General features: G+C 58.2%; 2 protein-coding genes across 2 annotated transcripts in view; both read right to left on the minus strand.

Annotated features, from left to right (window-relative positions):
• The window catches only part of BIN3 (bridging integrator 3), a 47221-nt gene extending 41797 nt beyond the window's left edge, over window positions 1-5424 (minus strand). Inside the window, exon 1 of the mRNA XM_083880561.1 lies at window positions 5367-5424. Coding sequence (XP_083736687.1) covers window positions 5367-5374 — 8 coding nt within the window. The 5' untranslated portion in view covers window positions 5375-5424. The remainder of the gene's footprint in view (window positions 1-5366) is intronic.
• Window positions 5425-12520: 7096 nt separating this feature from the next.
• On the minus strand, window positions 12521-14928 carry EGR3 (early growth response 3; the record flags this gene model as incomplete). Its single annotated transcript, XM_083880380.1, has 2 exons — window positions 14687-14928; window positions 12521-13563 (listed from the first exon to the last, which is right to left on the minus strand). The coding sequence occupies exons 1-2, from the start codon at window positions 14838-14840 to the stop codon at window positions 12521-12523; spliced, it is 1197 nt and encodes a 398-aa protein (XP_083736506.1). The 5' UTR covers window positions 14841-14928.
• Between the last annotated feature and the right edge of the window lie 1373 nt (window positions 14929-16301).

Here is a 16301-nt window from a genome sequence, read left to right on the forward strand (position 1 = left end):
CCAACAACCTCTGCAAATCCATGACATGGAAAACACCAGGAATAACCAACAACCTCTGCAAATCCATAACAGAAAATGAAGGAAATAACCAACAACCTGTGCAAATCCATAACATGGAAAACACAAGGAATAACCAATGACTCCCACTCTGAGGCTGTGCAAATCCTTAAAACAGAAAACACAGGGAATAACCAACAACCCCACTCTGAGGCTGTGTCAATCCATAAAATAGAAAACACTGGGACTAACCAACAACCTGTGCAAATCCATAACATGGAAAACACCAGGAATAACCAACAACCCCACTCTGGGGCTGTGCAAACCCACCCACCCTCCCATCCTCTGGGAGAGACAGGCAGCTCCTCCTCACCTCCAACATTCCAGGAATTCACTCCCAACCACTCTGACAGAGTTAAACACTGAGTAACCACTGTGCCTTCCCATGGAGTCCACTCAGAAACTCCCTGCCAAGAGGCAACGTGGTCCCCCGGCCCTGCCCTGAGCACGAGTTTCACACTCCTCACCAACATTTGCTTCCCATATTTTCCCCTCCCTGTAAACAGCAGCTGTTGCAGCGGTTGCAGCTGAGGCAGCACTTGGATATGGAGCTGGCAAGCTGCTGAAAAATCCCCTTTTCCTTGTGGGAATTCACCTGGAGGATGGTGGAGGGGAGTGGGAAACAGATGCAGGGGATGTTTGGGAATCTGGTTACCAGGTTTGGTTTGATGCGGTTTCAGGAACATTAAAAAAAACAGTTTATGAAGGCAAAAATGAGGCACTCGGGGCAGTGAGGGAGGTGAGACAGTAAAATCCAGCACTCCACTCCCTTTATTTTTAGGAATGATGGCCAAGGGAATCACTGGATTGCACATGAGGAGGAGGAGGATGAGGATGCTCCAAGAGATCCCCATCCAAGGCCTAAAGGAAGCTCGACTGAGATTCTGAACACACCTCAGCTGTCCATGCAAGGCTGTGCCCCAAAACGAGCCCACTCCTGGCTCTAAATAAAGCTCAGCCTAGAAAGGCAGAGCTGCCTCATTGTCTGGGTGCAGGAACCAGGAATTTGGGGTTTAAACCAGGTTTTGTCATCAGCAGGAGCCCTCTGGAACAGTTTTCCTGTGTTGGTACAAGGGTCATCCTTGTGTTCTTGGGAGGGATCTCTGTGTTTCTGGAGCATTCCCTGTATTCCTGGGGGCATTCCCTGTGTTCCTGGGATGGATCTCTGTGTTCCTTGAGCATTCCCTGTGCTCCTGGAGACTTCTCTGTGTTCCTGGAGCATTCCCTGTGCTCCTGGAGCATTCCCTGTGCTCCTGGAGAATTCCCTGTGCTCCTGGGAACATTCCCTCTGCTCCTGGAGAATTCCCTGTGCTCCTGGAGAATTCCCTGTGCTCCTGGGAACATTCCCTCTGCTCCTGGAGCATTCCCTGTGCTCCTGGAGACTTCTCTGTGTTCCTGGAGCATTCCCTGTGCTCCTGGAGCATTCCCTGTGCTCCTGGAGCATTCCCTGTGCTCCTGGGAACATTCCCTGTGTTCCTGGAGCATTCCCTGTGCTCCTGGGACCACTCCCTGTGTCCCTGGGAGCATTCCCTGTGTCCCTGGGAGCATTCCCTGTGTTCCTGGGATGGATCTCTGTGTTCCTTGAGCATTCCCTGTGCTCCTGGAGCATTCCCTGTGCTCCTGGAGAATTCCCTGTGCTCCTGGGAACATTCCCTGTGCTCCTGGGAACATTCCCTGTGCTCCTGGAGAATTCCCTGTGCTCCTGGAGACTTCTCTGTGTTCCTGGAGCATTCCCTGTGCTCCTGGAGCATTCCCTGTGTTCCTGGAGCATTCCCTGTGCCCCTGGGAGCATTCCCTGTGCTCCTGGGACCATTCCCTGTGTCCCTGGGAGCATTCCCTGTGCTCCTGGGAGCATTCCCAGCCCTCATGCACAGTGATCTCACAAAGCAGCCAGGGCTGGACAAAGCTCTCCTGCTCCTCAGAGATGTCACAGCTCCCCAGACCAGGCAGGATTGGAACAAAACTCTCCTGGCTCCAGAGCCATGTCATAGTTTCCCAAAGCAGCCAGGGCTGGACAAAACTCTCCTGCCCCACAGAGATGTCACAGCTTCCCAAGAGATGTCACAGCTCCCCAAAGCAGCCAGGGCTGCACAAAGCCCTCCTGCTCCTCAGAGATGTCCCAGCAGCAGCAGCCCAGCGGGGCCGGACGTGCCCGGCTGTGACATTTCAGAGCAGGACACGACCCCGACGTGTGTCAGCGCTGCCACGGACGTCACGCCGGGCCCTGAACCCCCTGAGCCCCGTGAATGGCCCCAATTCATCCCGGGTGGGCAGCTCTGGGAAGGAGCAGAGGGAAGGGCTCAGGGCCCAGGGCAGCACTGAGGGTGATTGTGTGGCTGGGACCCCGCGGGCTCCGAGCCCCGCGTGCGTCAGGGAGGGTGACGTGGGTTGGAGAAGAAAGAGGAGACTCAGAGTTCCCTGGAGTTCCTGGATCACCCCGCTGGCCGGGCAATGAGATCGGATTCCTCGGCAGGAAGAGGAGAGAACACTCGAGATACCAGAGAAAGGGCTCCCAGAGAGTCACCCCAGAGAAAGGGCTCCCAGTGAAAGGTCTCACAGATAAAGGGCTCCCAGAAAAAGCCACCCCAGAGAAAGGGCTCCCAGAGAAAGGGCTCCCAGAAAAAGTCACCCCAGAAATGTCTCCCAGAAAAAGGGCTCACAAAGAAAGGTCTCCCAGGAAAAAGGCTCCCAGAAAAATCTCTCCCAGAGAAAGGGCTCCCAGAGAGTCACCCCAGAGAAAGAGCTCCCAGAAAAAGGGCTCACAGCAAAAAAAAACACCCCAGAAAAATGTCTCCCAGAGGAAGATCTCCCAGAAAAAGCCACCCCAGAGAAATGTCTCCCAGAGAAATGTCTCCCAGAAAAGGTCTCCCAGAAAAAAACAGCCCAGAGGAAGGTCTCCCAGAGAAATCTCTTCCAGAAAAGGGGCTCCCAGAAAAATCTCTTCCAGATAAAGCCACCTCAGAGAAAGGGCTTCCAGAGAAGGTCTCCCAGAAAAGGTCTCTCAGAAAAAGCCACCCCAGAGAAAGGACTTCCAGAGGAAGGTCTCACAGAGAAAGGGCTCCCAGAAAAAAACACCGCAGAAAAAGCCACCCTAGAGAAAGTCACCCCAGAGAAAGAGCTCCCAGAGGAAGATCTCCCAGAAAAAGCCACCCTAGAGAAAGGGCTCCCAAAAAACGGCTTCCAGAGAAAGTTGCCCCAGAAAAAGGTCTCCCAGAAAAATCTCTCCTAGAAAAAGCCACCCCAAAGAAAGGGCTTCCAGGGAAGGTCTCCCAGAAAAATCTCTCCTAGAAAAAGCCACCCCAGAGAAAGGGCTCCCAGAGAAAGCCACGTGTGTTGTGGTGACAAGTGACACCCCCCAGGGCTGGATGGACACTGGGAAGTGGAACTGTGGACACCTTGCAGCCAAATTATTCCACATCCAGCACATGAAGGGATTATTTATTCCTCACATCCAGCTCCTCCAGGACTCCTCCCTTCCAGAGTCCATTCCCTCAGACTCTGTGACAAAGTGGTTCCAAGTCCTTGTCAGCCAACACTGTCCATAATTGTTGCTGTTCTGAGATGAGTAAAGCAAAACCAAAGTGGATAAATGTGTATTTTTAGCCCAAATGGCCAATTTTAATCAGTACCTGTGTGTCCCTCATTAAGTTCTCGCAGTACATTTCCAAACCACGATTTCCACAGCTCCCAAACCCAAAAAATTTTCCATTGTCACCACAGAACTCAACCTCCCAGGCAAGGAAAAGCCCTTTTAGCCCTTGATCCATCCCATCCTTTGCCTCTCACAACTGAGCCCTGCATCTCCAGAGTGAGAAATCACACACAACAGTCCAGATTAATTTCTAATATTATTGATTTCTGATACAATTCAAATAAGCACCAAAGGAAGAAGTGTGTCCAAAGTGAGAATTCCACATGGGAATTATTCTTTCCTCTTTTTTAAAGGAGAAAAGTTTGATTTTTGTGGAGTTGGAGGTGGTTTTGCAGCACTTCAGAGCCAAGGGGGACATTTGGGGACCTGCAGCAGCACCTGGGCAGGGACAGGGGGGAGAAGGGAGGGTGGGAAGGGGACAGGGGGGGCTGTGGGGGCACAGGTGAGGGGAGTGAGGGGTGTGTGGGGGACTACAGGGACAAACCTGACCAGGAATGGGATAAAACTGGCCAGGACTGGGATAAAACTGACCAGGAGTGGGATAAAACTGGCCAGGGGTAGGATAAAACTGGCCAGGAATGGGACAAACCTGGCCAGCACTGGGACACACCTGGTCAGGAGTGGGACAAGCCTGGTCAGGAATGGGACAAACATGGCCAGGAATGGGACAAACCTGACGAGGACCGGGACAAATCTGAGCAGGACTGGGATAAAACTGGCCAGGACTGGGACAAACATGGCCAGGACTGGGACAAACATGGCCAGGACTGGGACAAACGTGGCCAGGAGCGGGACAAGCTTGGCCAGGATGGGACAAACCTGGCCAGGAATGGGACAGACATGGCCAGGAGTGGGAAAGACATGGCCAGGACTGGGATGAACCTGGCCAGGAATGGGACAAGCCTGGTCAGGACTGTGACAGCACTGGGGACAGCACCAGGATCAGCTCCAGGGTCTCCACCAGGACAAGCCCTGCCAGCTCCAGGGTCTGCTCCAGGCAGCTCCAGACCCAGCCCTGAGGCTACCGGGGCCAGCACCGGGACCCTCTCCAGGCCAGCACTGGGACAAGCCCGGCCAGCACTGTGAACCTACCGGGGCCTGCACTGGGACAAGCCCCGGCAGCACCGGGGCCGCTCCGGGCCCATCCCCGGCTCCTCCTCAAGCGCAGTGCCCAGGGTGAGGAGCGGGGACCGGGCGGGTTCCTCCGCCTTCCTCTGCTCCCGGTGCCGCTGGTCCGGTTCCTCCATCCTGTCCCGGTGCCGGTGCTCTCGTTCCCCCCGGCCTGGCCCATTCCCGGTGCCAGATCTCCCTTTCCCCCCGGCTTTTCCCGTTCCCGGTGATCCTGTTCTCCTCGGCCTGTCCCTGTCCCGGCGCCGGTGCTCCCGTTCCCCCCGGCCTGGCCCATTCCCGGTGCCAGATCTCCCTTTCCCCCCGGCTTTTCCCGTTCCCGGTGATCCTGTTCTCCTCGGCCAGTCCCTGTCCCGGTGCCGGATCTCCCTTTCCCCTCGGCCTTTCCCGGTGCCGGATTTCCCGTTCCCCGCGGCCTGTCCCATTCCCGGTGCCGGATCTCCCGTTCCCCCGGCCTGTCCCGTTCCCGTTCCTGGTTCTCCCTTTCCCCCCCCGGCCTGTCCCTGTCCCGGGGTCCCCCCGCACTCACCAGCTCATGTTCCCCCTTCCGCCCCGCGCCGCTTCCCGGAAGTGCCGCCGCTTTTGGCCCCGCCCCTTCCGGCCGCGCTCACCCCGCCCCTCCCGGGCCCGCGCGCCGCGGTGACGACACGCGGGGGGGTGTGACGTCACACGGCAGGGGAGCGTGACGTCACGGGCAAAGGCGCGCGGGGAGAAAACCCTGAAATTCGCCCGATTTCGGTGCAAAGGGTGGAAACGGGGCGGGAGGGGGTGGAGTTAAACCGCTGGGAGCTGGGGAGCATCCCCGGGGTGGGCGAGGAGGGGGAATTGCCTGGATCATCCATGGGGTGGGTGAGGAGAGGGAATTGCCTGTGTTATCCATAGGATGGGCGAGGAGAAGGAATGGTCTGGATTATCCATAGGAGAAGGAATGGCCTGGGTCATCCCTGGGGTGGGCAAGGAGAAGAAATTGCCTGGATCATTCCTTTGGTGGGCAAGGAGAAGGAATGGCCTGGATTATTATTCCTGGGGTGGGCGAGGAGAAGGAATTTCCTGGGTCACCCCCAGGGTGGGTGAGGGCGTGGGGAGGGGATGCCCAGGAACACCCCAAAAGTGGGTGAGGGCAGGAGCATGGAGTGCCCAGGGACACCCTGGAGTGGGCAGGGGGGCACAGGCAGGGGATGCCCAGGATCATCCCTGGGGTGGGAGAGGGGAAGGAATTGCCTGAATCATCCCTGAGGTGGGCGAGGATACAGCAGAGGGGCTGCCCAGGAGCATCCCTGGGGTGGGCAAGGGGGCGGAATTGCCTGGATCATCCCTGGGATGGGAGAAGGGGAGGAATTGCCTTGGAGCATCCTGAGCTGGATCAGGGCACGGAGAGGGAATGCCCAGGGTTATTCCCTGGGGTGGGCGAGGGCACAGGGAAGGGATTCCCTGGACCATCCCGGGATGGACGTGGGCAGGGGGTGCCCAGGGACACCCTGGGGTGGGTGAGAGCAGGGGGAGGAGCAGGACTGCCCCAGTTGAGGAAATCCAAGGGATGTGCCTCACCTTTGGAAGAGCAGAACACCCAATTTTGTGAAAAAAAAAAAAAAACCAAATCCACCTCGAGGAGGCTGAACAGGGGTGGGACAGGCAGCAAAGTCATTTTGGTGACCAAAAACTCCATCGGCCACCACCATCCGCGACCCCAAGATCCAACAGAGCCCCCCCTGATATTTTGGGTGCCTTTAGACCCCCTGTCATGATCCCCAGGGTGACATCCTGGGGGTGGGGACAGGCTTGGTGACAGCAGCCACATGCCAGCACACGGGGCGGAGGCCTGGGCCGGGCGCCAGGGGTGGCTTTATCAATTAACAGGTGGAGGTAAACAGCACGTTAATTACAGCCAAGGGAGGATGATGCTAAACTGGGAAGGTGTTACCGACACCGGTGAGGACAGGGATTAGCCCAAAAGGAGCAGGAGGAGGGGGAAAATCCGGGGAGGGGGGACAGACAGGGTGGTGACCCCCCCATCAGTTGACCCATTTTATGGTGGGATGGGTGAAGAGGGGAGTTGTGATGGACAGAGATGGATTTTGGGGTGTCACCCTGAGGGGAGGCAGCCAGGGGGGTCCCCCACATCCCCATCCAGGGTGAGGAGGAAGAGGAAGGCTGAGCCAGAAGGATTTTCCTGGTTTTGCTGCCAGCTGGGCCAGGCTGCTGCTCCTCACCCTGTCCCTGCTGTGATGCCCCTCACTGTCACCTCGGGCCACAGGGGATGGGACAAGAGCTGGCATGAGCCTGGATCTGTTATATCTGTTATCCTGGTGGCCACAGGACACAGGGAACATCTTCTGTGGAGGTTCTGCTGTTTGTCCTCTTGTCCCAGGGATGTGTTGAAAGGATGAGTCCAGTCCCTTCTTCCGGAACGCTCATCCAGGGATGGGGATGGGTCCACACGGTCCCACGGGGTGGGAGATGAAGGTCAGACCATCCAGAACCATCCAGGCCTTCCGTGGATGATCAGAAGAGCAGAAGCTGAGCCAGAGGTGAGAAGAACAGAGAAAGGATCCCGCCACAACATCTGTACTCCAGCTGCAAACTTCTGCCTGCGCGTCCTGGTCGCTCCCAACCCCAGAGACGGGGGTCTCCGCTCCTGGAGCTCCTCCTGAGCAGCAAATCCCATCCCGTGGAGAGCTCTTGGATCCAGCCACATCCTGCAAAGCCCCGAAGACCCTCAGCAGGGAGGAGCCAGGTTTTGGTGGCCTCCTCAGGACCTTGGTGTTCCCGTCGAGGAGGGGAAAGGCAGCGAGTTCCGTGGAGCTGGTACGTGACTGGAAGCCCTTCCCTCCTCCCCAGAACACAGATAGCCCAGAACAGGCCTGGAAAGTGCCGTGTTTCCGTAGCAACCAACATTTTTTCGTGCAAGGTGCTGCACGCACTCCCTGCGCTCTGCCACCCAAGGGTGCTCCTCACCTTCCTGCTCCAAGCCAGGGGGGTCCTGCCCGGTGGGATGCTCAGGCCTGGCTGGTAGAGCAGCTCCCCAGGGCCTGGTGGGTTCCTTTCCTCCTCATTCTCCTCCTCCTTGCCTGCAGAACCAGCCCAAAGTGTTGGTGCAGCCTTGGGTGTCTCCTCGCTGGGGCAGCTCCTCTGCTGTGCCCATTCCTGGGATTTCCAGTGTTTTCCAGCATGATCCACCAGTGGGGACAGGCACCTTCAGCACCTCCACAGCACCCTTGGGTGATGCTGGGGGCCGTGGTGGCTCTCCCTGTGTGTGGCAGCTCCAGTTCCTGCCCACCTGAGCCACACACGGGGACACTGATGGCTCCCAAACCTTCCCGCGGCCCCTCGTGGCTGCAGCACCTCCAGAGCACACAGAGGACAATCCCAGCTCGTCCCAAATCCAGCCTGGCCTGGCCACCAAACACTCAACCACCTTGAGACACCGGGGACCACCAGGCTCAGCGCCCGTGGGCTCCAAATCCAACTCCTCAACACCACAAAATGCCATCCCTGGCTGGGCCAGCTGTGCCCTGAGTCACCACCAAACCCTGATTTGCCCTAAATTAAAAACCTTTCCAAGCCAGGGAGCTCAATAAACCCTCCTGGAATGGCCAGAGCAGCTTCTCCAGATCCAAATCAAAATGCAGGAAATCTGACAACATTGCCAACGCTTTCAAACCCTGAAAACACCAGGAAAGATCAACACCAGCCACCAGCACTGCCAGCAAGGCCTTGGGAAAAAGGAACAATTGTGGGATTCTCAATCAGTAACCCCAGCAAAGCTGAACCTGCACACACCAAGAGACCCCCAGACTCTTTGTCTGGGAATCCTCCAACACAATCCCAGCTCTGAGAACCTCAATCCTCCATATCCCCCATCCTTTGGGGGGGAAGGATCCAACCACCACACGCCACCGCTCCAAACATCCAAAGCTCCTCCAAAACTCCTTCTTCCCACTCGTTCCTCGTGCCCGTGCGAGCGCCAGCGCTTGAAAACCCGGCGGGTTATTTTTATCCCCAGCGATCCAGGCGAAGAAGAAGAAGAAAAAAAAAATAAAAAAATAAATAAATGAAAAAAATAAATCCCCCTTGCAGGCGCTGCTGCCCCCGGGGCGATTTGACGGGGCGAAGGGCGCGGGGGAATTACCGGCTTGAAGAGACACGAATCCTCTTTGGTGGCCCCAAGTTATCCCGGGCAGAAGCCGCCGGTAAAAAAATGGTGACGGGGTCAAGGCGGCGGCAACACGAGCAGGGGGGAAATAAAACAGGATGGGAGGTCAAGGGCAAAGCAAGGACGTGGTGGAATTTTTTTGGGGAGAAATTGGGTGTCCCCAATCCTGGTTGGGTGTCCCCAATCCTGGTTGGGTTCCCCTTTTATCCTGGGGAAGAAAAGATGAGAGGACGGAGCCGGTCGCCTTCGGGGTCAACCCAGCCGGGTCTTGCTGTGCCTTCCTGTGGATAGAACTTGAAGGAAAAGGAAAAGGGGACTGAAGGAAAAAAAATGGGTTATTTAAAAAAAAAAAATAAATAAATTGTATCAAAAAATAATATTTAAGGAAATACAGCACTTAGGAGGAAAAAAAATTAATAAAATTAAGTACAGACAGGTTTTAAAGTCGCCCGTAAAGAGACACAGCACCCAGTTCCCTGCACATTTCAGCCCTTTTTACACTCCCCTTTTACACATTAAAACCATTTTTTTTGTTTTTACTTTCCAGACCAATATAGAGCATTTTTAAGCAAATAAAGATATTTACTACAGATTTTGATTGTCAGCAAACACAATATATTTACTGCATTAGCATTTGCTCACAGTGCAAATGGTACAACAATACATCAGTTCAATATTTCTGATTTTTTCCCTTAAAAATGCTGTATGCATTAACTATCATATTTGCATTACAACATGACAAATGAGCAAATGAAATGTGTGTGAAAATTATCACCTTTTCACAATATCAAGCATAATTTTTTTTTTTTAACCTTAGTATAAGGTACTATAAATCCAAGAAATAAAAACATCCACAAAATATATTACATCTGGTATGATTTTTTTTTTTCTCTAAGTACTCAACTTTATACAAAAGTCTTTCAAAAAATATCATTCCCTTAGGTTTGTGTGGTTAAACCTGATTGTGGTTTGGGTTTTTTTTTCTTTTTTTTTTTTTTTTTTTTTTTTTTTTTTTTTTTTTTTTTTTGTTCCTTTCAGTTCACATAAATTAGACTGCATTCTTCCTCTTCTCTTTATTTTTTTTGTATGTTTTTAATGTGTTTTTTTTTTTGTGGTTTTTTTTTTTCACATGCAGACATCAAACCTGGATAGCACGACCTTTTGGCAACAAAGACTTTTTTTTTCTTTTTAACTCATTATTATTTTTGCTTAGTTTAGCTTAAATGTCTGAGCACAGTTTTATTAAAACAAAAGAAGAAAAAAATCAGAGCAGTCATGCAATGACATGCACATACCAGAAGGAGAAAGAAAAAAAAAAATAATAATAAAATAGAGGACTAATTGATTTTTTTTTTCTCCTCCATAGTTAGGGTGGTTGTTTTAAAGTGACCAAATAAAATAAAATAAAAATATCTCACATTATAAAAAGTATTCAGCAAAATACCGGGGGGTGCTTTTTTTTCTTTTTTTTTTTTTTCCTGTATTTCTGTAAAGAATTCCCCTTCTGCTGAAAACAAACAAACAAACACAAAAAAAAATAAAAAAGGAAAAAAAATAATAAAAGAATGAAAAAAAAAAAAATAAAGAAAACAAACCCAAAAGCTGCTGCCGGGACGTCACTCCCCGCCGCCCCCCGGAGTTTGGGGGGACCCGCGGAGCCGCCCCCCGCCCCGGCCTGGGGGGCTGAGCCCTCTTACCTCCAACACGGGGAGCCGGTGCTTGGGGACACGGGGGACACGGGGGGACACGGGGGGACATGGGGGGGACACGGGGCCGGGGCTGGGGGGGACACGGGGGGACATGGGGGGACACAGGAGGGACACAGGGCCGAGGCTGGGAGGGACACGGGGGGACATGGGGGGACACAGGGGGGACACAGGGCCAGGGCTGGGAGGGGCAAAGGGGCTCCAGGCCCTGCGAGGAGAGGAGCCAGATCAGCTCCTTCCATCCATCCGTCCCTCCATCCATCTGTCCGTCCGTCCATCTTTCTGATCATCCTTCCATCCATCTGTCCATCCCTCCATCCATCCATCCTTCCTTCCATCCGTCCGTCCATCCCTCCATCCATCCCTCATCCATCCATCCATCTGTGTGTCCATCCACCCGTCCGTCCATCCATCCATCCATCCATCCATCCATCCATCCATCCATCCATCCATCCGTCTGTCTATCCATGCATTCATCCGTCCGTCCGTCCATCCATCCATCCATCCATCCCTCCATCCATCCCTCCATCCATCCCTCCATCCATCCATCCATCCATCCATCCATCCATCCATCCCCTCGCGGATCCTGGAGCTCCCAGCCCCGGGGCAGGGCGGGGGGCCCGACCCTGGACCACCCAGCCCAGGCAAAGCGGGCGGGTCAGACCCAGCCTTGGGATCCAGGACAGGCGGGATTATTCCCGGGATCCGCCGCTCGGGCAGCCCGGAGCCGGGCCGGGATGGAGCCGGGAGGTGCCGGGTGGGGTGCGGGAAAAGCCGAGATGGGACAATCCAGGCGGTGAGAATAATCCAGGTGCGGGAACAGGGAGCCGGGAGAGCCGGGCCAGGAGGGAGGGAGAGCACGGCCAGCCCTGGCCCGGGCGGTGCGGACAGCCGGGATCCGGGAGAGCCGGGCAAAGGAGGGCACAGCCAGCCCTGGCCCGGGCGGTGCGGACAGCCGGGATCCGGGAGAGCCGGGCAAAGAGGGCACAGCCAGCCCTGGCCCGGGCGGTGCGGACAGCCGGGATCCCCCAGTTGCGAGGAGGAGGAGGCAGCCGGGATCCAGGCGGGGCGGGCGGCCCGGCCCCGGGCGGTGCAGGTTGGAAGCAGCCGGGATGTGAAAGGTGCGGGAACAGGCAGCCGGGATCCAGGCGGGGCGGGCAAAACCCCAGCGCCAGTCCGGGCAAATCCGGGTTTACACGGGGTCCCGTCGAGCCAAGTGCGGGCAGGATCCGGGAGCGGGGCAGCCGGACCCCCATCAATCCGGGTAACGGGGCAGGCGGACCCCCCATCAATCCGGGTAACGGGGCAGGCGGACCCCCATCAATCCGGGTAACGGGGCAGCCGGACCCCCATCAATCCGGGTAACGGGGCAGGCGGACCCCCATCAATCCGGGTAACGGGGCAGCCGGACCCCCATCAATCCGGGTAACGGGGCAGGCGGACCCCCATCAATCCGGGTAACGGGGCAGGCGGACCCCCCATCAATCCGGGTAACGGGGCAGGCGGACCCCCCATCAATCCGGGTAACGGGGCAGGCGGACCCCCCATCAATCCGGGTAACGGGGCAGGCGGACCCCCCATCAATCCGGGTAACGGGGCAGAGCGGGCCCATCATCAATCCGGGGGATGCAGAGCGGGCCCATCAATCCGGGGGATGCAGAGCGGGCCCCCATCAATCCGGGGGATGCAGAGCGGGCCCATGGCATCACAAAGGCCGGTATCCTGCACACCGTGGGGATCCCCCCCAGGAGCGGTGCCGAGGCCAAGGGGAGGAGGAGGAGGAGGAGAAGAAGGGGGTGACACCGCGCCGCCCCCCGCCATCCCTCAAGCGCACGTAGTGACGGCGGGGGCCAGGGCCACGGGGGGCGAGCTGGTGGCGGTGGCGGCGCTGGGGGGCGCGGCCGGGGGCTGCCCTCCCGAGCCCTTCTCGGCCTTCTTCTCCTTCTGCTTCAGGTGGATCTTGGCGTGCCGCTTGCGCTCGTCGGAGCGGGCGAATTTACGGCCGCAAAACTCGCAGGCGAAAGGCTTTTCCCCGGTGTGGGTGCGGATGTGGGTGGTGAGGTGGTCGCTGCGGCTGAAGCTCCTCATGCAGATGCGGCACTGGAAGGGCTTGTGGCCCGTGTGGATGCGGAGGTGGCGGGTGAGCTCGTCCGAACGGGAGAAACGACGGTCGCAGCCCTCGGCCGGGCAGGCGTGGGGCCGCTCGTGGAGAGGCGTCTTGCTGGGCCGGTTGGGATATTTGCGGGGTCGGATGGGTTTGAGAGTGAGGGGAGGTTGAGGCAACCCCCCAAAACCCGGGTGGATCTGCTTGTCCTTGAAGGCCTTGATGGTCTCCAGCGGGGTGATGGGGGGCGGGTTGACGCGGATGGGGTCCAGGCTCTGGAAGGGTTTGTGCTCCGTGATGGTGCCCATGTCGTTGGGGTGGTGGTACAGGTTATAGTCTGGGATCATGGGGAACAGGTTGCTGTCCAAGGCGGGTTTGGCCGCCTGGTAATCCTGGGGGGAGTAAGTGAGGCCGGGGTTGCTCTGGGGGTCGTGGAAGGAGACGGGCTCGGGGTAGAGGTCACTGCACGAGGAGTAGGGCGGCAGCGCGGGGTACATCTGGTCCACCTCGCCCTGCGGCGGCCCCATGCTGCCCGCGGAGCTCTGCGTGCTGGTGAGCGCCCCCGAGGACGGCGGCACCCCCAGGATGCCGGCGCTCATCAGGCTGATGATGTTGTCCTGGCACCAGTTGGAGGGCGAGTCGAAAGCGAATTTCCCCAGGTAGGTGACGGTCTTGTTGCCCGGGGCGGGTTGAAAAGTGCCCGAGTAGGAGGACAATTCCTGACCGGCCTTTTCGTTCGCTAAGCCAATGTCCATAACATTATCTGCAAAGTGCGAGAGAAGCGGGGCAGGGTGAGCCGGGAGGGCCCGGGGGGAGCACCGGGGATGCTCGGGGGATGCTCGGGGGATGCTCGGGGGATGCTCCGGGGATGCTCGGGGGATGCTCGGGGGATGCTCGGGGGATGCACCGGGGGATGCACCGGTTCTCCCTCTCCCCCCCTTTCCCCTCGCTGCTTCCACCCCGCGCTGCCTTTCCGGGGGTCCCGACGATGCGGGGCCGCCCCCGGGGTGGGTGGGTGGGTGGTGGGTGGGATGGGGGGACACCCCACCGCCGCGCCGCCGGGGGTAGGAGGTACCTGCGGCTACAGGTAAAGGCTTCCTCCCCGTCCAGCAGCCCCGGCAGCGCCGGGCGCTCCGCGGAGCCGGGGCTGCGCCCGCCGACGCCGTTCCCAACTCGCCGCCTTCCCGGGAGAAACACGGGGATGGGGAACGGGGAGGGCGGGGAGCGGGGGGAGGTTTAGCCTGGCGGGGCTCGGCGTGGGAACGGGAACACGCGGGGAGCGCCCGCCCCCGCCGCCCTCGGGCTCACCTGTGCCCCCCTCCAGATCCTCCCTCTCCCCGTTCTCCCCCCAACCCCGCGCTCGGGGAAAGTCGGAGCCGGGTCCGGGGAGGCCGGGCTGGTGCGGCTGCGGGCTCTGTGTGTGTGTGTGTGTGTGTGTGTGTGGGGAGGGGGGGGCGGCTCTCACGGCCACGCGCGTCCGCGGCGCCTCCGCACCGCTCCCTGCGCGACTCGGGGGCTGCCCGGCCTTTCCTTCCCCCCCGGCCTCTGGGCCCTCCGGCTTTTCCTCTCCTCCCCACACACACACACACACACGCACGGAGCCCCGGCCGCCGTGCCCGTACCTGCGGCGGCGGCAGCGCCCGGCGGAGCCCTGCAGCGATCGCCGAGGAAAGGAAAGGAAAGGAAAGGGGTGGGTGGGTGGGTGGCTGCGGGGCGGGGGGGGGGCTCTCCCCAGCCCCAGCTCTTCCCTTCCCTCCGAGGCTCCATGTCACCCTCCCCACAGCATCCTCCTCCGAGCCCCACCGGCTTTTCCCCCCCCTCTCCTTTTCCCCGTTCTTGCCTTTTCCCCATTTTCCTCGCACTCCCCCCCCTCTCGCCGCTGTTACCTGCAGCCATCTGGTTGTAGTGAGCCACCGAGTCGCTGGTGCTGGAGAAGATATTCAAAGAGTTGGGGATCTCCTCTGGGTACAGATTGTCAGGCAATTGGTTCATCAAAGTGTTCATGGTCCCCGGCAGCTTCTCCAGTAGTTTGCCTGTCATAGCACTGGAGGAAAAGGCTGGTTCAACGTGGCTCCGAGCTCAGCTCCCGAGGAAACAACATCCGAGTGGCAAATCCGTGCCAGGGAAATCATGCAAGAAGAAAAGTTGGGGCGGGGGCGGAGGAGGAGGAGGAGGAGGTGGGGGGTGGTGGGGTGGGGGGGGGGGCTGGGGGTGGCCGCGGAGGAGGGGGCGCGGGGGGGGGGGCGCGGTCCTCCGTGGGTCCCTTGGTGGTGTTTCCTCGAGGGGGAGGGGGCGATCTGGCTGGCAGATGTGGTTGTAGAGAAGCTGGGGGGGGGCGGTGGTGGTGGTGGTGATGGGGTGGGGGGGAGGATTTAACCCCTCCTCTCTCTCTCTCTCTCTCTGTCTCTCTGTCTCTGTCTCCGCCGCCGCTCCCGGCCCCGCTCCCCCCGCGCTCGGCCCCGCTCCTCTCGCCGCTTCCTCCCGACTGCTCCGCCGGGGACTCCGCGGGGCCTTTATGCGGGAGCGCTCCGTGACGTAGCTGCCCATATATGGACAGACAAAGCCGAGCCGAGGCCGAGACGTCACAATGGAAGCTCCGCACAATGGAACGTCGGAGAGAGAGAGCAGGAAGCGGGGCCGGCCAGAGCGGGGACCGGGGACAGGCGGCCCGGAGAGGGGGAACCGGGGGTCCTGCACCGGGGAGAGGGGGCTCGGTACCGGATACCGGCCTGAGGGCACCGGGAATGGGGTATCCTGCACCGGGAAAAGGGGATAGAGCACCGGACACCGGGTAAAGGGGATCGGTGACCGGGAAAGGGGTACCCGGTACCGGGCAATGGGAACGGGACCGGACATCCCGAGCTGGATAAAGGGTAACGGGTTTTCTGCACCGAGCAGCGGGTACCGAGCACTCTGCACCGGAAAAGGGCACCGGGCATCCTAAAAGGGGTATAGGGCATCCTAAAAGGGGTATAGGGCATCCTAAAAGGGGCACCGGGCATCCTAAAAGGGGCACTGGGCATCCTAAAAGGGGTACTGGGGACCTAAAAGGGGTATAGGGCATTCTAATAGGGGTACCGGGCATCCTAATAGGGTACTGAGCATCCTAAAAGGGCACCAGGCATCCTAAAAGGGGCACCGGGCATCCTGCGCTTGTCACCGAGTACCGGGTGTGCATCAGGCATCCTGCACCGGGCATTGGGCACCGGACACCGGCGCGGGGGTCTCTGTGTCCCTGCAGAGCTGTGGCGGCTCCAGCCCGGATTATTCCCCCCGGGAAAGCAGCGGGGGCGCGGGGACAATCCTCCCCCGCCGTGCCTGACCCTGCGGTCGCCCCCGGGGCTGCTCACAGCCAGCCTCGTACCGGGAGGATTTATATATATATATATATATATATATATTTTTTTTTTTATTTTTTTTTTTTTTCAAAGCCCATCCCGCCGGAACGGGATGGGAGCGGTGCGGGGAAAGCCACAGCGCCAGGCAGTGGAATTTGAAGGG

The sequence above is a fragment of the Zosterops lateralis genome (genome assembly GCF_965231275.1).
Source record: "Zosterops lateralis genome assembly, chromosome: 30".
NCBI lineage: Eukaryota > Metazoa > Chordata > Aves > Passeriformes > Zosteropidae > Zosterops > Zosterops lateralis.